Source organism: Falco rusticolus, chromosome 4 (genome assembly GCF_015220075.1).
Source record: "Falco rusticolus isolate bFalRus1 chromosome 4, bFalRus1.pri, whole genome shotgun sequence".
Classification (NCBI taxonomy): domain Eukaryota; kingdom Metazoa; phylum Chordata; class Aves; order Falconiformes; family Falconidae; genus Falco; species Falco rusticolus.
The window spans coordinates 90,994,129-91,019,767 of NC_051190.1; the positions used below are offsets into that span (position 1 = coordinate 90,994,129).

A 25,639-nucleotide genomic window follows, 5' to 3' on the forward strand; every position below is an offset into this window, starting at 1 on the left:
AGACTCCCTCTATGCTTCCTGCACTATTGGAGCTACCTTGGATATAGGTGGAAATAGCAGCACATAAATCTTTTCCAGAAACACTAATGGCATCTCTCTGCTTATTTTCAGGCAGGATGATGAAAAAGTTTGTCAGAGTTACTTGGATGGTTTCATAATTCCCTCTTTCAAAGAGGGAATATCAGTATCAAAGCATAGGTGAGAATTCCCATATATATGTATGGTTCCATCATCCAGGTGTCAACAATATGTCTATTACAGCTCTTGAAGTGACTACAAGTGGCCATTAACAGGTTGGCATAAATTGCCAGCTTATTCACTAGAGGTTTAGGATACCATTTGTCTTACATTTTCTGTTTCTCTGGTGTTGGCTTTGTAAGCCTGGAGTGAGATACTTGAAGGATGTCAGTACTATCATTTTCTTAGATTCCCAGAGATATGTCTCTTGTCAGATTCAGGAGGGCATGTATAACAGACGTCTTAGCATAAGCTAACTTGCTCCATGCAGCGTCAGGTTTCATATAGAGCACAAAAAAAGCTATTAGATTGCTAAGTTGAGCACCATACCTCATGCCCTGTGATATGCATGAGACCAGAAACAGCAGCTGCAATGGAATCATATCCACCTCTCTGAACCATTGGACCAGTCTGACCATAACCTAAAACAGAAAGGGAACAATTAGTAATTCCATCAAGGACAAGTATGACAAGCACATATTACCATATTAGTACAAAAAGGAACGAATTAATATTACTCATCAGCTTTTTTTCACAAGTTGTCCACACTGTACAACCAATGAATGCTATGGTATTCTATTAATTCCTGCATATTTTTAAGAGTTTACTGTTAGATTTATCCTGTGCAGGTTGATGATGTCTTTAGTATTAATTCTAGACAGATTCCTTGCCCTCCTATGTTTCATTCACTTTGGGTAGAATCCCTTTTTTAATCTGTTGTGTCAGCTGAGGTGGGATTCAGATGTCATTTTCGAGGCTGCATGGTATCTCTACGGGCCTCTAACTGCTGTCCAACTGGGCCCATGCTGCTTGAGTTATATATCCACTCTGCCATAAAGATACCTGGAATACCACAAGCGATACTAAAATCATGGAACTGTGGTTTAGACACATTAATTGTTCCTCTCCTACATCTCTTACTTTATTCCACATCAATAGAACTACCTTTGAAATAAAACATTGTTTACAACAGAGGGGAAGGCTGGCCCTTTAGCAAGTACACACAATCTGTTTGGCAAGGGTTAGCAACAATGAAACACAAAATACAGAAAAACTTTAACAGAACTACATAAATACAGCTTTGTTCAGCTATAGAATTAACTTTGAATGAACAGCTATAGCCAGAAGGATGCTGTCTTGCTTTTGTCTGCTTTAACTCAACATGTTCTTTCAACAGCCACCACAAAATCTTCCCACTGAGGAGGTCTTGCTGGATCAACTGAAAAGGTTACAAATCCAGACACTAATCCTATTCCTCTGCCAGGGGTTACTGCCCTGTTCAGTCATGGTATAACCTAATAATTTAAGGCTGAAACTGGAGACAGTTAATATACTGTACCTGTACAATGTAATGACCTTAAGTAGTCAAAAAGCCAAGTCTGGTTTTCTTTTTATGGACCCAGTGACCACCACCACAGAGGGGAGAAGTCATCAGGGAAGGAGCAACATGTTTGATTGCTATTATTAGAACTAATAGAAACCATCAGAGCCCTTAAGACTCAGATATTAGAGTCTCTCCTCCTCCTCAAAGAGGTAGCAAATCCAAAAGCTATTCTTATGCTTTCTTTTTCCTTTCAAATATCTTTAGGAGAAATCCCCTAATTGCAGGAGCAAACTGTTAGGAGATATCTGTCACAGACAAGATTCCTAGTTTGGCTGGCACTTTTAAGGCAATGTTTCTGTATTACTCTTAGCTGTGAGGACAGTATTAAAATAAGAATATTTCAACATATACTGCAAGATAAAACTTCCTTAATCTCCTAAACTCCTTTTAATAATTCTCCCAAAACAGTTTTTTCTATATACAGACAGTCTATTTGGTAGATGCAATGGTCTAAGCACTGGCTATGTTCATTACAGCACACAATTAAAAGTTAGTCATTGGGGTAATCTTCCTCAGCTCCTCCACTTGGACCAAGGCTGTTACATACAAAATTCGTAAATGGCTTCTAATGTACAGTGCAAGAGAACAATGATCACTTCAAACTGGAGTTAACGCACTTTGCTACTCCAATTAGTATTTAGTAAATCATACCAGGCAAAACAATTGCACTAAGCCATACCGATTTCCCCATTACGCCACAAATTTCTTAATTACCTGCTATTCTCTAGAGACATCAGATCCACATTGTGCAAGTTGAGGAAGAACTCAACTTCTACACTCTGTGGTCCACAGGGAATAAATATCAGGATACGACAGCCAACACATTACCTTTGTCAATGTGGCCTCAAATAAACTTGTCAGAAGAAAGGATTAGACATTTTTCTATGGTCAAACCTGTACCTATTGACTTCACTACTCACAAGAGAGAAGAAAAAAAAACCTACCAGTTTACCCCGTTTATTCAAACCATGTCTCTGACAACAGCTGACTGGAGACCCTAGAGAACAACTGGTGACATTTCTTTTCATATTCACACACTTCACAGAAAATAACAGTGTTTTCATTTTCAAACATCAAAGAACTAGCAAATAAAATAGGTGGATCAACCCAAAAATGCTCTGAAGGGCTCTAACTAGACATATACCATTATCTCATGGAATGAACTGTAGCAATTTTAAAACCATTTAAATGTGTGGGGCCACTTCAAACACGAATCTTGCTCCAATAAAAAAAAAAAAAACCATATACTCAAACAACTTTAATGAATAGTGAAAAGCATATTGAAGTAAGTGAGAAATTATGTACTGGCCCTCATTATTAAGACAGAAAACTATCTCAACACGTCTGCTCACACAACATGTTTTCATAAACAGAAAAACATCTGAAAATTAAGTGTTAGTATGTAGACAGAACAACTATAAAATGCTTTGCAATGCTCTTCTGGTAAGGACAAACACTGATCCCTCAAACACTATACTATATTCAGAAAAGGTGACAGGCAACAAGTAATGCATCTTTCTAGTGGTATTTTAGAAACATGATTTTTTTTAAGTCCTTTTCACACATTATAGCAGCCTGGTTCAAAACAAGGTTTTCTGGTTAAAATTAGAGGTTCTAAGGAATGTTAATTAGTTTTCACAGGTCACAGAGATTAACCAGAAAAAAATGCATAATTTTGCTTCTGATCTGAATTCTGAACCGACAAAGCTAGTGTGGGAACAAAATCTGTTGTCATTGGAGATGGTTTGCCCCGGGAACTACGGACATGTAAAATGCCTGGAAGAGGTAGCCATCTAACTGTAACAGTTAAGTAACAAACACCTATTCTTACAAAATGAAAGATGTCATTATCCAGACAAAAATCAGAGGCTGAACATTATCACTCTACTAAACTACACAGGTCAGTGGAGCAAACCAGTGCAGAAGTTTTAGAAGCAACTATGAGCACAAATACAAAATGTTTGAAGGAGAGCACAAAATTCATTCAGAAAAATTTTCAGCCTGGCTCAACAGATCTCACCATAATTGTAATATATACACACCAGACTTTTATATCTGTGTACATATACATAAAAAATAAATAAAACACTTCTTAAAGATAGAAAAATGCCACCCGAGTTCCTGTTTTCCAAATACCCTGCACTCGCCCACACTTAAGTCAAGCATGCAAAAGCATAGATTGCAATTACACATGCTTAACCCTAAATATCGGTTCCTGTTCATATAACATAGTTTACCGGCTTATCCGGTTTAGATACAACAAAAAATCTGCAGGCTGCAAAGATAATCCCTGTTGAATGCAGAAAGAATAGACTTTACAGCAAAGGTCTGAAGAGGAACAACGCAACTGATCACACTCTTGCTCGGACTGCCCTCTAGTGGAGTTCACCTCCTTAGGAGCGACAGGCATAATTTAAATCTCTCCACCAGCAGAGAAATTAATTTAGACCTTAGGTCCCGTGAAAATGTTTTTATTTCTGGGAATTATTTCAGAGGAGAGACAAAAGAACGTAAATGATTTGATTTAGAAAACTCTTTTATTATTTCAGATGGGGTGGGAGCTGCATAGATGCTTAATCCCATGTCAAGTTTTAGATTTGTATGAGAAAGAATCTGGAAAGAGCAAAAAAAAAAAAAATGTTGCACACCCCCAAATCTCTATTGACTCCCAAAATCCCTATGTCTACACCTTGCATAAGAGCACAATTTATTCTGATACCTGCAACATGCTTACATACCTAGATCTCAAAACTGTTGGCAGTATGAGCGGTTTTGTTCTACTGCAAAATGTACATCAGTTTCACATTCAAACAGTTACAAGTCACACAGCCTCCAGTCGGATCTCCAAGTACCCTCCTAAAAACTCTCATTGTCAAAACATCATATAATCTGCATGGCAAGACATTTGAAACCACTAGACACACAACTCTAGCTGTCCACTAAAGGACTATTTGCTTATTCAGCACAGTCACATCTATAAATCCTTCTGTTCTTCTCCGACCCTGCAGCCAAGCCTACCTTCTCCATAATAAGCTACCATTTATTGTCTTTACCTTTTGTGAGCAAGAAAAAATGACTGGGTATGAGACCAGTATGAAAGACAAGTTGTACTGGCTACTTTGGATTCAGCTTAGGGAAACGTGGGCTTTATGACAGACATTTGCAAAGTGAATGCCACAGCTTTCCATTTGCAATCCTGTATGCCGCTGGCAATCCTGTGTTGCATTATCACAGACATGCTGTGATATTTATTATTATATACTTATAATTATATATATACGTATAATATTATGCTGGTGATACTAACATCTTCTGTTTTTCAGAACTTGTGAGTGGTTTAAGATAAATTTGCAGCTGAAAATTTATGAAAGAATATTCTTAACTAAGGTCTCCACTGTCTCCCTTTGTTAGTCTGCAGCGAACATACAGTGTAGTATATTTCAAATGAGACATGCTTAATGTGACATAAAAAGGATATATCTGTTCCTGTACCTATTTTTTCAAATTTGGGGATTTATGACAAAGTTTCATAAAATAAGGCAGCAGTAACATCAATAATGCAGCTCACAGCGTTCTAAAAAAAGCCTCCAGTTGTTTGATGGCATATCTTGTTACAGAGCAATAAGAGAAGACTCATGATGCCTACAAAATATTTATCTAGCAAACTGAGAGATTAACCGCTCAAGATAAACAGTAACGCTACAACTGCACTAAGATCCTCATCACTAGCTGTTAGCGACATTACAAAAGTACTATGCAAGACACTAATTGCAACTGATGTAAGAATCCATTTGGTAAATGGATTAAAACAAATTTCCCATGAATTTGGCAATATACACCCCTCCAATTAAAACTAAGACTGCTGCTATTATCAGATTAAATTACATCGTTATTAATACATCACAATTCCTGACAAGGGAAGGACAGAAAGTATTTATTTCCCCCAGATTTTCTAGTTAGGTCAGAGAGACCTAGTAAACAAACACTCTTCAATGGGAAATAAATCTTAGCTACTTCTCTTGGGCTGGTGTTGACATTCTTGCTCTGATGACAGGGGCCACTTAGCCTGTAAGGCAGAAGTCACCTCTGACACAATGAAGCTATCACTTCTGTGCTAAGTACACAAGTTTCCATGTGATGGCACTCAAGCTTTGGCACATAACACAGGAAAAATGATAGTATTTACAAGGCATCATATGGACAAAAGTTTGGGAAAAAATAACACTGTCATACCAAGCTACTGCTAGTTTTATCCCCCTTAAAAACGTCAATATATTATCACATGAGAGATATTACTTTGCTTTGGAATCTACACTAAATGATCTCTTCTGAGAGACAGAAATAAATATTATGAAGTGAGAAGAAAGGTCAGGCATGAAGATTAGGAAAATGTAATAACAGTAAAAGCAGTTAGACTGCATAAAGTGTTAGTAGCGAGCTGCCAAATGCCAGAATGCTCAAAAATGTCACACTAAATTTAAAAATGTTAGCAAAAAACTGTTTCCAAAAGACTCTTCAAAAAACAGACTAATGTGTCTTTCAGGTTTAGCTTTATATACTATGTTGATACAACATAGCTTTATTCAATTTCCCAGATGACAGTGGAGTTTTAAGCTACATTATGGCAGACTCATAAATTTTAAGAAAGCAGGGAAACCAAATAAACAACTTTGTCCCAGACAAAGTTCCATGTGTCCGTAGATCCTACGCTATTCCAAGACGTGTACTGAACACACATTTTGGACATCCTGCTTCCTTGCTTAGGAGTTACTGACAATATGATGACAGGATTCCTAACGTGTATAAAAACAATTCATTTCAACTAGGAGCTGCCTGAAAGCATCTGGAATACACGGGCGCACTGTGTTTGCAATATCATCACTTGAAGGACAATCACCCTAACACCAATATTTTTATGTAGGTTACCTTAAATTCATTCGGGATTTTACAAAGTTTAACAGAATGCTTCTTCATTTCTCAGGTTTGTGCATTTTGATTTGCAATTTAACACTTCCCTCAGGATAGTGGGTCATAAACACAGTTTGCACCTTCTACGAAACAACAGAGAAGAAGTAAATCTTAAAAAAATACTAAAAGGCATGGGAGCTGGAAGGCAGACAAAAGAAGTCATGCACACCTGAAATCGCTGCTCTCATTTCTTCAATTCAATTTGCTTCAAGCTCATGATGACCCTGCCCTGTAATTAACTGCTACAGGAAACTCTGACTATCCTTTCTGTGTCATTAAAAAAAAAAAAAATGGGGGCCAGCATTTCTCATTATGACCTTTGTCCAAAATATTGTATCACATGCTAGAGAAACCAAACGCCCATCATTTCTGCACTCTTCATGATTTGATAGCATGATAAAACTTATAAGACCAAATATAAAACACATTGTACTAAGGGAGAGGAAAACCAACACGGAGACATGCTGTCAACACAGACCACTTCCCTGTAGCTCAATTCCACATGACAAATGACATTATAAAATCAGTCTGTATAGGATATTCTGAGCAAAACATAGAAAAATATGTTCAGCATAGGCATTTCTACAAATAGGGCCTAAACATTGTCACAAATTCAATCCAGATAGATGGCTATCCCTGCTGAATAACAAATTAATGAGAAACACCTTTTGACTTGTTCTATTGCCAAAAGAAAACATTCAATTAAAGACAGCTTACATCTTTACTTAATAAAGATTAATGAAACAAGCAGAAGAACACAAGCAATTCTCTGTGATGACAAAAGCCAAAAATCTAACAGACGCATTATATGAAACTTTGCAATGTCAGTGCTGCCAAATACGTTAGCAAAATGAGTAAAGACTTTTGGAAAATGCTTGCCATGTGTTGGTCAGAAGGAAAGGAAGTACAACTTCCTGGGTAGGCAACTTACAGGAGATCAGAACCGATACGAAAAGGTGAAGTCAGAGCAAACTGTCAAGAGAGTAAAGGAGTTAAAAAAAAAAAAACAAAAAAAACCGAAAAAAACTTAAGTCAGCAGGCATAAAATCTGACCAACAATCTGACAAGTACATTTCATTTCCCAATTGACAATTCTGAATGAGTAAAATATATCAGTTACTTTATTGCTTTTACACATGCCGATTCAGACATTCTAACCCTATATTTAAACAAAATCAGGTGTCATAAGTTGGAAGGCAAAGCTAAAATAAATTATTAAATCAAATGCAAAACTTTCTACTAGGATCTACCTACTGAAAGACTAGAAGGGAACGAACAACAGCCTCCACCAGTTATCCAACTACATGCAATCTTCATGCGATCTGGGTACTAAGCCTCACGCACTGCTCTGAAACACCACCACACTTCTGGGAGACAAGCCACAGACCGGTTCAAACAACGCAAGCCTGGTTTTCAAGAGGCTTTTAATCAAGCCTGAAAACTTCTTCTAGCCTTTCGATAAACCAAATGTAAGTTAAAAGAAAGCAGTTCTTGCCTCCATAACCTAAACTGTAGTTACCTAAGAGATGCCGCTATCACTCTCTTTTGCTAAGTCAGCTGAAGTTTAGCTTGGCACTGAATTTTAAGGCAGCACCAGCTTCCCAGTCTAGAAGGAGGCACTCTTTTACATGACCTCAGAAATCAAATGCAACATGGTAACCATTTTTCTGGAAACAAAAAAAAAAAATCAATTAAAAGCTTTAGCTTTTAGATGACACTCAGATTAAGTACTCAAACTTTTTCCCCCATCTTGTAAGGAGGCTGAGACACACCCAGATTCCCCAATATTGTTTCGGTTTACACAAATATTCTTACCTACACACTCTTAAAGGCAACAGCTCACTCCTTGTACCCTGCTCAGTATAGATAAAGTTTACCTTATGACTCCAAATACTTATATTGTAAAAGCTAATTTTAAATAGCGACATCAATTACTCCTAGCAGTGTAGCAATGCCATTCTTCTAGAATCTATCCATGCCATAAAACTTGCATAGAAACTAGCAACATACCGTGGTGAGCTGCCTAACCTCTGTGTGTCCTCACCAACTCTGACAGAACCCCAGCCACACACCTCTGCCATGCTATTACTGCTAAGGTAGGAGAGCAAATTTTTTTTGAGAAGCACCTGGCTAAATGCTGGGCATCAGCCAGGAGTCAACAGAAATACACCAAACTTCAGCTCAACAGATATTAAGAACTTAGCTATTTCTGTAGTGAAAAATGTGTAAAACTAAGGAGTACCTGCAAGGTGTATTTTCTATGAATATTTATACTGCCATGGCCAAGCAGTACAGTGCCAGGATGGCCTTAGAGAAGGCCCAGCTCTGAGGCCACAGATACACAGTAGTCTCTGGTAAGGACATTTTTATCCTATGACAGAAATTTAAAGTAACTACTTAAGTACATAATTATTTGTCATCTGAATCAGAAAACATACATTCTAAAGTGGATATTACCTGAACAGACCTTCATTTGTTGTGAATATACATAGTTCTGTGGACAGACAAATCTGTGCAGCAGCATCCAGTTAAGAAGCTGACCTTGACTAAGCACTCTGCTACACCCAGGGGCTGCGCTTCCACACGCATGAGCGTGTGTACTGTAACCCTGAACTCTCCCCCTAAGATCAAATAGATAGTCAGTCCCTCAAGGGGCTGAAGGTGGAGAAGTGTCAAACCCAAAATCAGTATGAAATTCTTTCTAAACTTTCCAAATATTTTTTCAAAAATTCCAAAAAAAAAAAAAAAAAGATCTGTGAAGTTTAACTCCCAAAGAGGATTACTCAAGTTATATGGAATACAATAAGTTCTTAAAATTCCAGGCTGTCCTTCCAACCTGGCAACTTTACTGATACTTTTTGAGCCCGAGTTCTCTTTGGTTTATACACACCAAATACACACACACAGCTCAACCCTTACTCATCTCAAAGAATAAGCACACATCTACACCCTATTTCAAAAAGCACAAATTTTAACATTAATTTCATTTGCAGTCCTGACAGAACATTAATTTTCTATGCAACCTAATGATGGTTTAAATCTCAGCTTGAAGTTTAAATGTCTTGCAGATCAGATGAAAGTAGAAAGTCGCAGTAACTTACCAGTACATTAGAAACTAAGTGAACATAAAGAGAAGTTGCAAGAGCCTTTTTTTGGAAATAAATATGAAAGTGATCTTGAATATTCTTCGCGTTAACAGATTCCCTGATTATACAATGCATAGTTAAATATAATAGTTGCTGATCATTTACAGGAATTTAATATGTGGAGTGGTAAGAACTAAATGCATCTGGTTACTTGAAACAGCTGAATCTAATAACAGTTTAATTCAATGTATTGCCTAACTTGAATATTTTTGTACTAACAGATTTTGCCAATTGGCTCCTTAGGAAGGGTCTTATGTGAAAAGAATCTTTGGCCTTAACAAAAAAAATCCATAGTGGACACAGCTGGTATTTCACATACTTGTCTTTTTCCCCTCTAAAGATTTTTCCTCATTACTTGTCTTTTTCCCCTCTAAAGATTTTCCTAACACAATGACCTCTAATCAAATTCTCTGTCATCGATAAGAAACACCTTCTAAGTAAATAAATACAATATAAAATATAACAAGATATAAAATATAACAAGATAAGTTGTTCAGACTGAACAAACTTTACATTGGACAAAGTACTCAAACACCTTGGGACATTACTTTGTGAAGGTTTTCAGAACTGTAATAAAGGTAATAGAATTAGAGCAATGCATAGCACTGGAGATGGTATCTTTACTTCCATACCTTGTCTTTCACTATATTTCAGCTTTTCAGTTTGAATGCTATAAAAATTTAAGATTCATTACCAAATTCACTCCCACATATCTTAAGATCATGACTTGACTTTGACAGAAATAAAAGAACTGTCTATCATATAGTATAACCCAAGCAGGTATGTGATACATAATACTCCTTCATACTGTACAAAGAACATAGTTCTATACAAGTAAGCATGTCGTAGTCACAGTTCCATAAAATTAGTTTTGAAAGATGTACTCGTTTGCAAGATGTTACAAAATTTTGGCCTCCCATTCTCCTCCTGAAAAGGTGGTCAGGGTTCATGCAGACATTATCACAACGGCACTAGGCACCCCTATCTTGACTTTGAAATATCCACAAGTACTCTACTCCTGGACAAGAAAGCCATCCTATCTGTCAGAAAGCTTTTCTTAATGTTTAATTGGAATCTTTTTTGCTGAAATTTTAATAGTTACTTCCTGTCCCATGTATCACAAACAGATTATTCTCTTCTCTTTACAAGAACTTTCACTTATAGGAATGCTGTTATCCACAAACCTCTTCTCATTACACCCTTACTTTGCAGTAACATCTACACCTTCCAATGACAAAGCTTTCTCTACAAGACAACTTGCAGATCAGCGGGTTTCAGCCAACTCTGACATAAACACTGGGATGCAGAGTGCTTTTAATGTTCAAGTACATGGAAAAGTGCCAGATACTGCCACCATTTTGGTTTCTAAAAATTGAAAAATAGCCTGTATTTTGCAAAATTTTGCGTCCTCTCCACCCAAAACTGTTTTCTTTTTCTTTGTTAGCTACTGATAAAGTGTTCTATTTTACAACAGTATTTTAAAAACAGAAGTAATGAAGACCATATGCTTACTGGGAAACATTTTCAGGTCAACACCAGCTACTTAACAGTCTTCCTACCAATCTAACACCACCCACAGAAAATACCATGAATGGGCACAGAGACACTGGATCTTTGTGCCATTTGAATAAGTCACATTCAATTCTTTGGTGAATCTCAAAACAACACCATTTTAAACAGTAAAACAAAAAAAAAAATCCTGCGATTTTCATACGAAATAAGTCTATCAGGCAAGGAAAAAAAGTCTAATAAAACAACATAAAACAGGTAAGAAGGTCACAAGGCAGGAGATTCCCTGAAAAAAATAATTCCGTTTGGAAACCAGCAGAGAAATCTTTAGTAATAACAAATAAAATGTTTGGTGATCTTTTCTTGGGTCTTCTCTTTAGGATATTAAAGCTTAAACACAACAAATACTGCTTTATAAAAGCCTACTGCAAGGCTTCTGAAGCCGCCTAAAATCTTCCAGCTTTATTTCTGTTAACTTAGCTAGGCACTAGTCCAAGTATAATAGCTACTGAAAAATAAACATTAAGCCATCAGTAAGTGTCTCCACAATTGTACTGTGTTGCTATGCTGTTCATATCCAGGATTTCAGTGCCTAATCTGGTTTCATTCACTGTAAACTAACCCAGTGTCAAATCTTATGACTCACAGGCTCTCTGTCTGCTATGGTATTCTTCATTAGGACAGAGTCCAAAATCCTGAAGTTTCAGATTTTATACAAAATACTGGTACTCAGATGAAAGAACAAGCAATGAGCGTGAAGTCATAAGAAAAATATTACTTCCATGCACAGTTGAAAGTCAATACTTAGTTTTAAAGCAAGGAAGAATTATGACTTGTTCATTAAACTTCATATATGCTTCATTTTGAACAATGAATAGGAACACAGTGTTTAAGAACAGCACTCATTTTCAACTGTTTCTTATTCCTAAACTCACAGTATTTTAGACATGCAAGCTACGTGTGAATGAAGAAATAATAGTGGAACAAAATAGCAAAGCCTTCCTGCTAGGATGCTTAATGCCAGGGCAAAAGGCTAGCTCAATCACAGAAGGAAGGAAAAAAAAAAAAAAAAAAAAGAAAAAAAACCCCACACTCTAGCTGCCGCTAGTGTGCTGATGACAGAAGCAGCAGAAATTCAAAGTTTAGTGTCACTCAGCTAAAAAGCCCACCTTACTGGAGGTGCACAGCAGATCTGAATCATACAAGGATATCAATCCTACTGACAGAGAAGGGGTCCTGTCAGCTCCCATCTGTTTTTCAGCAACCTTTGTTTTAACGTGCCTCCTTTCACCTTCCACCCTTTTCATATTAGTTTGGATTACCAATACATTTTGGAAGTTTTGTCTGTATCAATGACAGTGGCCTTTAGTATTCTAGAGGTACTGGCAAAGCACAAGCATAGGGCAAATACAACTTTCCGGACCAAATCATACCTCATACAAGAATGTAAAACTACGGAGACACATCTCTGAGCAGACCAATTTTACCATCAAAAGAAAAGGTTTGTAAATATGATAACATATCTGCTAATGGCTTCTGCCAAAACAGCTAAATCTGTCAGCATTCACACCTCTTCACACCCCTGATCGACACAGCTGTGCTGACAGAAGCCTGTGGTATAGAAAACAGCCTCATGCTCAGTTCCAAAAGGTTTGTCAACCAAATTTTACAGAAGACTCCTCTTCTGAATATAGACTTGTTTGGCATCCCAGTATGCTAGTTTTGCAAGCAGCAGAGAAAAATTATATAAACCTACCAGCAACATGAATATGTTTTAAGTAGGAAAGTTATCCTTTGGTTCTGTGTGTTGACAGAGCATAACTACATTAGTCCTGTATAAGGAGATATTTTTAAAGTTTGGTTTTATTCTGAAACACCCTAAAAATGCACCTTTGTGATACTTATATTTCAATCACTCCTGAACTGAATACACACTTTTTTGGTGTAAAACACATTAGAAAGCATTGTCACCATCACCACTAGAAAAACTTAAGGACTCCAAGAGTCAAGTTCATCTTGATTCTTCTCCAGTTACAAGCTACCAAGCTGAACTGCTCTGTGACACATCTCTGTCATATCTTGCTGGTTCATACTCTATTTTGTGACCTTTTGGCAACTCACATCCTCCAAATGGGTTGTAAAGGTCTATTTAAGGGGCTTTAGTCCTGCAATTGGTATTTGGGCAGCAGTTCTATCGATAACACCCTGAATGGACCAAAAGCACAGCAAATCTGTGCTCGTGCTGTCTAATGGGTGTAAAAGTTTAGGTGAAAAGCATAGAGTAGCACAGGAATATGAAAACAAGTGCACTAGATCAGACTTAAGGCACATCTAGCTACTTACACTGTCTCCAGCAATTGAGAAAAACTGATGCCAACACGAACAGGATAAGTCTATCTAATATTTTTCTTGAACATTCTCCCAGCTTCCAACAGTTTGCAGCTGACAGTCTTCCTGAGTAAGCAGATACAGGTTTAAGTTTGTCATTGATAGGTAAAGTTACATGACAGTTCCCGAATCAACTGACTAGGGGTAAGATACACAGAAAACCTTTGCAAGTTTCAGGTGCTTAGGCTAAGCAGACACTTTCAACTTAATTACAACATAAACAAGAACAAACAAACAACAAAAAAATCTGTGAAGATTTTGAACATCACCACAATATTTTAACAAGCAATTCCAGAAATTCAAATCCTATTAATCAGGCTTCTAAAAGATACGACCCTTAAAAAGGAGTATTAAAAGACATGAACAATAAAGTAGAAGTAATTCAAAGTAATCCCATTTTTTGTCATCTGTTTGCATATCTGATTAACAGTGGAGTCATTTTTTTCCAGTCTTCCTCAGAATGATTAGGATTACATTTTTTCCAGTAAAAGTAAAAATTAGCACAAAATAACCTAACTTTATATTAAGAAAAAACACCAAATACACCACTAAACCTAGCGGGGGCGGGAAGGGGGGAGGCGGTGGCAGGGGAGAGTACTGGGTCTAACACACTCATATAAATGTTTTTCATTTGTGTCCAAGAAAGCAAGAGAGGTAAACACCTGTTTGCAGATGGATCACCTATGATACAAAACAGCAGGAAAGATTTAGGAGACCTTCATAAGCAGCAAAAATGAGGATCAAATTCCTTGTACAGTATCAAAGAGAACCCTCTGCTTGCATAGCTGTGCTTCAGCACAATAGTAATTGGCACCACGGGCAGAGAAACAAATTAAAAGCTTCCACCGGTCCTCATAATTCATTTCTGAATAAAGCAGTCAACTGCTGGAAGGTTATAACAGCATTTGATTCCTTTTATACATAAATAACATTTACAACAATTAAATTTCATGAGGTTAGGATTGCAGTTTATATTTCATATACAAAGTATTTCACTCTGGAAAGAATTACTGGCTACAAAGTGCCAATCCTAAAGCAACAGACTCTATTCTGGAATGAGTTTTGTGCCAAGCAAAAGGAGTTTGGGGGACTTTACAGGTGACTGTCTACAAGATAAGAGTGAAGTAGAGGCACAATAATAGCTTAACATTACTGCCAAAACAAATCAAGTCCTTAAAATGTGATTGTCCCTAAACAAATAAGGGCAATTTTCAGAAACCTCAGCTATAGCACCACCTCCCTTTAAATCAATGGCTCTCTTTTCAGAGTCTCCTTCCTGAAGTTTTGTGTTTACACAATTCATCTTTTGGTCCTAAAGATGTCATGAGAGTACATTGACAGCACACACTGCTACACCATGATAAATGACACAACCAATAAGCCACAAAAGCAATGCAAATATAATACCCGAAGGCCAATTTACCACGCTAGTTCAGAGACAGCTCCCTTTTTTTGCCTACGCAACACTATCGAGTGATGTAAATGTATCCTGACTGGCCTCATAAACTCACTTTTGTAAAGGAAAGAAGCTACATAAACACATCTAAGTTGTTCTCTCAGGGAATTTACCACCAGACCTATTTACCACATAAGACCACCACCGATAAACCAACGCACCACCATGGTGATTGATTGCTTTCTTAGAAACAAGAATTGTTTCTTCAGAGAAACAATTGATTTTTTTTCTAAATTATAATGAAAAAAAAGTACTTTTTTTACATCACTGAAGTAATATTTGGGCATCTGCATTTCTGCCAATTAGTTTCTTCACATACGCAAATTCTTTGCCTTTTTATATTAAAGTTTTCTGGTTTAGTGGCTCAGCCAAAATGAAAATTTGACATTTAAATTGTAGAAATTCTGCTTGCAAACACAGTATAATGCAAATAGAGATTGCATCAGAGTCTTTAGCTAATTTATTCGTATGATGAACACAAGAAGTAAGGAATGATAGTTTGAAAAACTGTCCTACTCCCTGGCAGCATAGGGAGAACTAGTTCCTTGGCTTTGATTGACATCAAGCAAATTTCCAATCATAGCTTTTTGTTTAACTTCTTTACGAGACAATTGCTCTACAGTATTTAACCCTTGTGCTTTATAAATTAATGCTGTTCCCAATTCTTGCAGAATAGTTAGAATTAATAGTCTTAAAAGCATCAGGACATTTGATTATACATTGATGGCCACCTGAGATATCAGAGTAATTACACATGAGAAGCTGCATGCCATAAAGCTAGTTCTTTACCGCAGAAGAAACCAGTTCCCAGTCTGTACAAACATGTAGTTGCCACTGAGAATTACAAAGCAGCACATCAGCACAAGGCAGAAAAGCACTGAAGTATTCAATTAATATCTCTCTGTACCTAAAAACTGCAAGGTCATAGTAACCTACCCTCCTCAAAATCAGACCACCATTACATTTGATTGAGTTTCTTTCACATATTGGTCCTGAGGTGTACATACAACTGACACCACTTAGTTCAGTGTTTGAAAGAGTCACTAGTTATCTGCTGGCTTGTTCCAAACCCTCTGAGAGAATATCTTAATAATTGTGCCTGTTCTCCTGATCTATGTAATTATCTACTCCTTCTCTTAAGAAGATCAGGCAGCAAACTCTGCAGAATATTAAAAGGCAAAATTTTCTCTGTGATGCACTACCGGTTTTAAATATCCAGTCTTCCAGCTTCACAAGATGCCTTTATTACACTTGAGAAAGAAAATGGCTAATACTCTACCTGTACCATTTATTATTTTGTATGCTGCTCTTGCATTCCCAATTACTTCACTCTCTGAAAACCAAAGACAACCTACTTCTCCAACTGTCATGACTGAACACTTATTTTAGCTCCCAGAATTTGTCTTAAGATTTTATTTTCTTAATACTTTCATTCTTTGAATACCAAGAAGTAGTTTAGCTATTTCTACAGGTTAGGCAAGGAATTATTTTTTTATGCTTTCACATACCATCAGGATCCTAATTTAAGAACTACTATGTGAAAACATACAGAATGCTTTAGGAAGAGATGGCTAGATGACTACCGCAGTTTCTTCTGATCACAGCAGCTTTTTTTTTTTTTTTTTAAGGAAAAAAACTGAAGTTTCCAAGCTACCTTTCAATATGCAATGCTGTTCACCTATAGATTGCTCAGATTTTTCTCCCAACTCTCTTCAGTTGTCCAAAAAATTTTTGAAATACAGTACCCAGTAGCAGACCTAGCCTTCCAACTGAGACCTTACCAGTGTGGAGCAGGGCAGAGAAACAGTCATTTATGCCATATTTGTCTTCATATAATGCAGTATGATACTAGTCTTTCATCTAACAATCTGACATTGACTTGTGTTCAGCTTCGATCATGCCCCACTGTTACCACCAAGCCTTCTGAGAACCCCTCTTTAAAGCAATGTCCTCCATACTATATTATAAGGACTTGATTATTTCTGATTCAGCATAGTATAATGGACTTGCTCCAACCTTCAATTCTATCCTTGCACTTTTATTTGTGTAAACAATTTGGTCAAGGCTATTTTTAATTATAATCATGCTGTATAGATTTACTCCCTTTCAGCTTTGTGGGCCTTCAGAGTTGCATGGAGCTCTCAGGCCATTAAGCTCAGCTTCTACACCACGATTTCACCACATGTGCATGTACTGACACAGGGATGTTGGGGTGCTTTAAATCCCCGGCTTTGGGAAGAAAAACGGAGCAGAGTCAAGGCATGAAAAACTGAAGTGAGCTCTCTCTTCTGAGTTAGCCACATCCCCAAAAGCAATTTTAAAGAGTATAAGGCTTTAAGAAAATGATGTCTCCTACCTGTAAATCAGCTCCAGATGCCTCCTGCCTCTCAACTCTAAAACCCATGACAAATTCCCTGTAGCTCATGATCACATGAGGATTTGGGGCTCATCCACATTCTATTCCATCACCTATTTTGAGAAAAAAAGTATCCAGCAACAGTGTACTGCCTTCCATGTCAATCATGAAATACCAATAATAACTATTTATGTACCATGAGAGCTAAGATGTCAGGGAGACTGTGACCACTCCTGAACTACTTTTTTTATTTATTGTACATCACATTTTCCTAGTTTGTCTATGAAAGCATTATTCAAAAGTGTCAGAAACTTTACTATAGTCAAAATACATAGCACAAGGTTTATTACGCTGTTGTAGATAGGTAATTATATTGTCCCAATAATGATTTTTGTTTCCACAAATCCTCAGTCTGCTACTCAACTCGTCAAAAACTGTTCTCAGACTATTTTATCTCTAGACCCCGATTACTAATTTCTCTTAGCTTGAAGTTGTCTGTGAGTGGGCAGTTATCAAAAAAACCTGACAGATCAAGTCTTTAATCCATCCATCTTCCAACTGCATAACGCAAAAACTAACAGATTGGAAAGGCCTGATTTTCTTTCCTAATGCTGGAAGGCTCTATTTTTATCAACTCAAGCTCAGGTAGAAGCTTCACAATTTTTTCCCCTCCAAATGCTTTTATTCAATCACTGTCAGCACTTAAGTTCATATTTCAAGGCTTGTAAGCCTGTGATTGTTGTGTTTATGTAAGAGAGGTACAACATTCGCAGTTTACCAGACCTGCCTCCTTGTTCTTAGGCCACATTAAGAGCTACTGGAAGCCCAACACCCAGTTTGTTCTGACAATGCCTCCTCCAACATACCAGTCCTCATACAGTGTCTTCTAGTATTAGAAAACAAGACATCTGTTGAAATGTTCTCTATGAACACCATTTACTGAAGACCAGTACCAAGACATCAATCCTCTTTTTTGCAGCTTCCAGCTTCATTAATTACCTTATTCTCCAAATTATTCCTGCTTCTAACATATTTAAAAGACTGTTTTAATGCTTTAAATTCTCAGTTAATTCTTCTAATTTCCATTTAATTCTGCGCATCATCCTGCTTGCATTGGTTATTTGGCTCAACCAGCCTATGTATTTTGTTATGTGGGCTTTGTCTTTTTTATTATTATTTTTTTTTTATTTTTGTGTTCCCCTCCAGTTTGTTCTGCCTAGTTTTAGGGTCTCTTTTTTTTTTTTTTTTAGTTACAAAACCAAAAAATAAAAATTCTCTTTTTAGTATTTTTGGTTCACAAATTTTAATAACTTTTGAACAGATTAATGATCAGGAACACTTCTATAGCTGCTATTATGTAGTGACAACTGCAACCACTGAGCCAGCTTTTGAATACAACTCAGTTTTCTACTTGTATGCTATCAATAAAGAATTTACAGCATCAAGAAATTATTTTGCCAAATGGTATCACTATGAAATACACAGCATTTTTTTTTTTTTGTTAAGTTGGAGCTATCAGTTTGTACCAGCCAATTATATCTAGACTATAACCACCTAGAAATCACATGCCATTTGTCAGGGGAAGGAGTGGGCACAAAGACACAGACACTCCAAGTTACCCACAATTTTACAGGCCAGCATCACTTGGTAAAAAGGAGTCTACAAACAGTACCTAGTCCAAGGCAATTCCACATATTACCACAGTTAGTTAACAAACTGGAGGATGTGAAGAACATTTCAGCTAGCCTTTGCCCAGCAAATCACACTGCAGTTGGCATTTCTTTCCTGTTGTGAAAATACTGGGGGCAAAGTAAGATAGATATACATCAAAATTATAGCATTAAATGCTCTCATGAGAAGCCACAACAAATTACCCGTAAAAAAGATGATGTACTGGGAAGTACCAAATGCTGGTTCTTTTGAGTTACTATTAACTTTTATGTAGATGAGTGGAGCTTAGAACTATTTTTCTTCTCATAGATTCATCAGAACCACACAAGACACAAGATTTACTTATTATTTTTGAAGATAACAATTTATGGACCTTAAGGACTTTATGTATATTAAAGCCACATATACAATTCCAGATTCAGACCCATATGAAACTCGGGTGACACACAACACTTTTATAAAAGTTTTGCCTTCTTTCTACCTAACTTTTTACTTTTTACAACAATACCATTTGCTAACAAATTAACAGTTTAGTACAGTCAAAGTATTTATAAATTCAGAGTTAAGACTAAGTTCTTTGGGGTGGGGGCTGAAAATGTCCAAGAAATATAATTTATTACAGTAACAGAAAGTTAATAAAAATACCAATCCCCAAAATGTTATCTTCGTAGCTCCTCTTGGTTTAACTAAGAATAGTTCTAGGATTTTCTATGATTATCATATGTATTCAATTCCTTTCATGCATAATCACTCCAAAGAGTCTTTATAGGAGTAAAATTTCTTTCAAAGGCAGAAAACTAAGCATTTAAGGACTAAAATGACAGAAAATAAAATTTGAAACAAGATTTTGTAATGCTACAAGCAGCATACAAAGCAACCTGCGTATGATATGAAGCATTACTTCCTAGAAAAGGAAGAGACAAAAAGCCCTGAGGAGCATTATCTTTTGGCAAAACCTGTAGGCAAGAGAGAAGTAAGCACAATTCACACAGCTTAGCAGAGGAAGGGAATGGGGCTGAGAATCTGCGAGTAGCAGCTTTCGTCATTCAAAGACAACTACAAAATTATTTCAAATCATATTGCCTTCAGAGGCTTTAAGAAAAGGGGGGGGGGGGGGGGCAATCAGTAAAGTGCTTTGATTTTAAGACAATGTTGTCCTTTTAAACAGTGCCCCCTCCTGTTCAGAAATAAACTGCGAGCCGGCCCGTACCAAGAGCAACGAACCGACATTCCCTAGAGACCTGTATATGCTTTACTTTAACCAGCCAATTGTCAAAAACTTAAACTAATCTCAGCCACAGAGCCGAATACATCTAAACTAGTTCTAATATTACACTCATCAGTAAAGCCAACTTGTGAGTTAGAACAGGCAATCTGGAGCTCAAGAGCACTCAAAACAGCAGGAATATTGGGAAATATCTGGGAAATCCTTGCAACCCTGTAACAGCCACTGCAGGGCTGGATGTATTCTATCAGAGCTGTTTGGATAAGCAACTCAGTTGCTAATCAGTTTCCAAAATGCCACTAAGGAGGCTGCATCTGGCTTACCTGTGTCTAAACTCTTCACCTACACGTGACTCCGAACTTTAAGAAAAATCACACTGTATTCCATGTGACTCTCACTAACAACTTGCTACAGTCCAAAATCTAGAAAGGGGAAATTCCATAGAAATATTGTTCCTGTATTTAAAAAAAAATAGCTCAAATCTGGGTAAGTTATAAAGTAGCATATCTTCTGACTTCTAAGGAGCATTTACTTCAGATTTTCAGATTTTATATTCTGCCACAATACATGCCCATTCAGCTGAACCAGTCACCTCCATACATGTACATTAAATGCTTTTTGTTAATGCAAATTAAGTCCAATCTTGATCTTTAAGCTATATAACAATCAGAGTTTTGAATGTTTTCAGAATTTCTCACAGAATGTTTCTGCTGTTCTTAAGCACAACACTGGGGAAGGGGGGAGGGGGGGGGAAGCAGGTTTGTTTTGCTACATTAGAAAAAACAACTTACAGCTGTTTGCTTAAAACCCCAAGAATTTCTGCTCTTTAGAGTGAAGACTTTAAAGAACGGGAGACCTTTTTGTCATGGTTATGCTTTTTATTAATGCTGCTGTATCTTCTCTCCACTAGAAAAATCCTCAAATCTAGCTTAAGGTATCATGGGGGCTGGGACATATATGCTCTCCAAGGAAATATTTTAGGGCTTCAAGGCTAAAATCTCCAAAGATTCAGTCCATGAAGTGCATGCATGTTCCATCATACCATACATCCCAGCACTCTGTTCTGACAAATGTATGTACACTGTCCCCACAGACCAACTGAGCATGCTCTAGTCCTGTTTTTATTTGTATTTACTGCTCACACTTACTGTGCGCGAGGATAGCACTCAAAAAGCAAGCACAGAGTATCCCCTCTGCTCGATTCCTGCTAGCACTGCAGTGTAGGAAAAGAGAAACAGAAGAAAATGGAGGTTAGAATGAAGATTCCAAAGGACTGGAGAACACAATGGGCTGGAAAAGGATGTTGGTAGGAAAATGTAAGCCTGAAGCCAAAGGAAGCAAGGGAAACATGTTCAGTGAGGAACTGAAGTGGGGAGGGAAAGAGTCTGAACTGGCTGAGCTAGTCATGGCTAGGAAAGGGCAGGGGGGAGGGTGCAGACCAAGAAGGAAGGGAAATATATTTGACAAAAAGACCAAGAAGAGGGCACAAAGGCATCGTGTAGGTGGGAGGCTGAGAAGAATAGGAATACTAGTCTGTAGGCCACAAGAAGTGAGGAGAAAGGGACACTAGGAGGAACAATAAAAACAATTGGGATTAGACTAGATTTCATGGTGATACTACAACTTAAAGCAAGGAGGCCAAAGGAAATAATGAATGAGAAGTAAGCTGATGACACCTCTATGATATTTTACCTACCATCCAGAAGGAGAAATAAGTTTAATGGAATACATACAAGTGTTATATTACAAATGACACATATGAGCCATTCATGACCACATGAGCAATGCAATATACTCTGAAGACAGCCCAGCCCCACCTGGTTCCACATCAAGCAGTATAAAACAGAAATTCCAATGTACCAGGACACACAGGAACAGTTTCAAAAGGACAGCATTCATTCAGCATCTGAACCGCTTCAGGGATCAAGCAAATAACCTAATCCATAACTGGCTAACAGCTACTATCATTGTAACCGCAAACGCAAAATGCAGCTAGCAGGTGCCGAAGCAGCCAGTGACTGGGATAAAAATGTTCTAGAAGGTGAGCCTTTACAAAAAGGCTATCGGTGACACTGAGGTCTGAAGACAAATGCAAGACCCCTATTTTCACATAAGCCTTGTCACAAAGTCTTTAAAAAGTGAAAGCACCACTCTCCAAAGTGGAAGGACCAACCATGGTAACAATGATAAGAATGGCAACTACCTGAGCACACTCTCTGGAGCAGCACAAGGAAAGGATGCAGTACAGTCTAGAGTCAGAAATACCATATATTTGGATAACCCCTAAATTTAAAAAGTTTTAATATCCATTTTGATTTATTTACACTTGCATTCAATAAGTGACTGCGACAAAAAAAAACAAATAAAACAACAACCAAGAAACTTAAAGACATCTTGATCACAGCTGCTAGACATGTTTTACTATATGGTGAAACCAATTTCTTCAAAACTTGTTTATTGATTGCATTCCATACCTATGAAGTTTAAACTTGAAAGGAATATGGTTCCAAAAATAAGAAACCAAAACATTCCAGATGATATCCACTCTCAATAATGAGTTAACCAATTGGATAAGGGAAGTAGTGTCCAGTACTTTTTTTTAATTTATTAAATGAATCAGCTATGTCTTCAGCATATATGCTAACACGAAAATCAAAGAAAATAAAAAATTAAACTTGGAAAAACATTCCGATTCTGACATACTGGACATGTTTATTTCTTGATTACCTACTTATTATTGAATGTTATGCCAAAATGTCTGTCTACATATTCTCACATCTAAAATGTAATACAGTTCATGACAGTCATTAAAAATCACCAACACAATTTTGTCTGTCAACAATAGTCATGATAAATAAAATACATCCTTAAAAAAAGCATACTCAACTGAGTTAAATAGTATAAACTATTCCTATCCTCTGTTCAAAGACCTCAGAACATAAGTCACGCTATATTGTGAATGCATTAAACTTCACAAGACCGCAAACTAGAGAGGGCTTGGAAACGAACATATTTCTATTATCTCTTGCACAGCCTGTACAAGAAATGCCAAATGATGGATGAAATCCCACTGTTTAGACGTAAAAGGGGTTACTGTAACCAAGATGATTTGTCTCAACCGTTTTCAACATTTGGGAAGACAACCAGTCCATTTAATTCAGTGTTCTAGGCCAGCACATCTCTTACATCTGACAAACAATACTGCTCTCTGCATCTTCCTTAACTCATATTTTCCGTATCCCTAGCTAGGCATTTTATATACACATAACTAAGGCATTACCAAATAACCTTAGATTGTGTTCTTAGTTTCTTTCTATCCCAAATATTACATCTGAGCTCTCAGGAACCTACTAGATTCAGCGTGTCTCAGTTCATTCTGCTTCAGTACCAGTCCTTATTTTCTTACACTGTCACAAGCATAGCTCCTGTCTCAACTCAGGGGAACCGAGCACTTCTTGGTGGCCCTTTCAGAATGCAGTTACCTGCTCTCTGCACCAATCTCTCACAAAACCAGCCATCCAACTCAGATGTCTCAGCTTACAGAAACCTGGGTTTTGGGTCAAACATTGCAACACCCAGCATAAAACATCCAAGTCACTGCTCTCAGACAAATTTCTGTACTGAATCCCACTAGTTTCAACAGGCCTCCACAACCAAGAACCCAGAAGAAAAAGAAAAGCACTTGAACACCATGAATAGCAAGCAACATGGGTGAGACATGCCTTGCAAAAGTAAAGGATTGCCTATTAGGTTCACTGTTTGCTTTAGAAAATGAAACTGAATTAATTGCTATGTTTACATGAACAGCTTGATGTTACATGTGTGTGTTTTCACTGGCAAAGTTATGACATGTCTTAATAAAACACAGGTTCAGACCAAAAGTTCACCTTGCTTGGATGTAGTGCTACAGGTGATTTATAAATACTCATTTACCAATTTGTTCTAAAAGTCTTTTATATTAGATGTTCAGATTAACGAAGTTTTCCAACTTGATCCCTTGCAGAAAATGGCTCAAGTACGCAAACTCCCTAACCTTCCCCATAATAAATCATGGTGTACAGAACTTTGCTACCATAAAGATCTTTTAATGCTTTTACCAACCTCCTTTGCTGTTTGTCTAGCATTATTTTTGATGGAAAAACAAACAAACAAAAAAGTTCTCTTGGTCTCTTTCCATGTTTTAATCTGAGCTCCTAATCTAAGCAATTTTTATCAGTAGGTATTTTAACTATAACTACTAGATCTCCTCTTCACTGTTCATTGGGGGGTTTTTTAAGCTAAGCATTACTACATCAAACCTCTTCTAGTTTCTTCCTGTCCTCCTTTGCAAAAAAGCCAAAAGGTATATTTGAATGTAGTAGAGTCAACCACAGCACAAAACTGTTTTGAATTCTAATATCTAGAATCAGGCCACAGAGCTTTTAAAAAATCAAGCAGCAATTTTTTCTTAAATCAGGTTTTTTTGCCGTATTGGGGGGGGGGGGCGGGAATTACTTCCCAAGTATCACCATCATGCCTTCTCTGTGACAAATGCACATTTGGTCCTAGTCTGGTTGCTTCTTTTAATATGCTTAGATTGAGATTTTCCTATTTTCTGCCTTGACTTAATTGGTTTATGATCTGTCTTTTTTTTCTTTTTTTTAAGAGTATTAGAGATTTTGCCTTTATTCCTAGAAGGTGCATCATCCTTAAATAGATGTTCCTTGTCACCTGTTGGATGTCCAAGACTTAAGCACCTATAATTGAAGATCCCAAGTTGTTTTATAGGCATCTGATAAACGCCACTTACCTCTTACTTCCCAAATACCTTCAACCTCGAATGATCACAGTCCATGAATAAATAAAAAAAAGAATCTTTAGTTATGTATTTTTTTATGTTTGTGTTTTTCATTATGTATAACTGTAAACTGTGATATTCAAGCTTTCAACAGCAAAATTATATGATCTTTGTCCAATTTGTTTTCACAGTAAGATGAAAGCGTGCAAGAGGTGAAAGCAGAGGCAAGTAACTTAGGAGTACAGTCACTGTTTAATGTGCAAGTATATAATTACAAAAGCCAAAGTTTACCTGGAGTTGAATTTGGTGAAAGATGCAAAAAGCAATGAGAAAGGATTCTGCAAGCAAGCCAGCAGCAGAAAGACAGCTAGGGGAGACACGGACCTACTGCAGAATGGGGCAGGGAAACTGGTGACAAAAAGACATGAAGAATGCCTTCTTTGCCTCAGTATTTACCATGAAAGCCGGCCCTTGGTAGTCCTAGGCCCCCGAGATTTGAGGGGAAGTCTGCAGAAAGGCTCA

At 37.2% G+C, this 25,639-nt stretch overlaps 1 protein-coding gene across 5 annotated transcripts in view; it reads right to left on the reverse strand.

The window, feature by feature from the left end:
* Window positions 1-25,639, reverse strand: part of SUGCT (succinyl-CoA:glutarate-CoA transferase) — a 337,866-nt gene that overhangs the window by 295,892 nt on the left and 16,335 nt on the right. For all 5 annotated transcript variants that reach the window (XR_005103899.1, XR_005103900.1, XM_037385361.1 and 2 more), the window contains exon 7: window positions 568-659. Coding sequence is in view for 3 of the 5 variants with exons in the window: in XM_037385361.1 (XP_037241258.1) it covers window positions 568-659 (92 nt within the window). In the remaining 2 variants the exon portion in view is untranslated. The remainder of the gene's footprint in view (window positions 1-567; window positions 660-25,639) is intronic.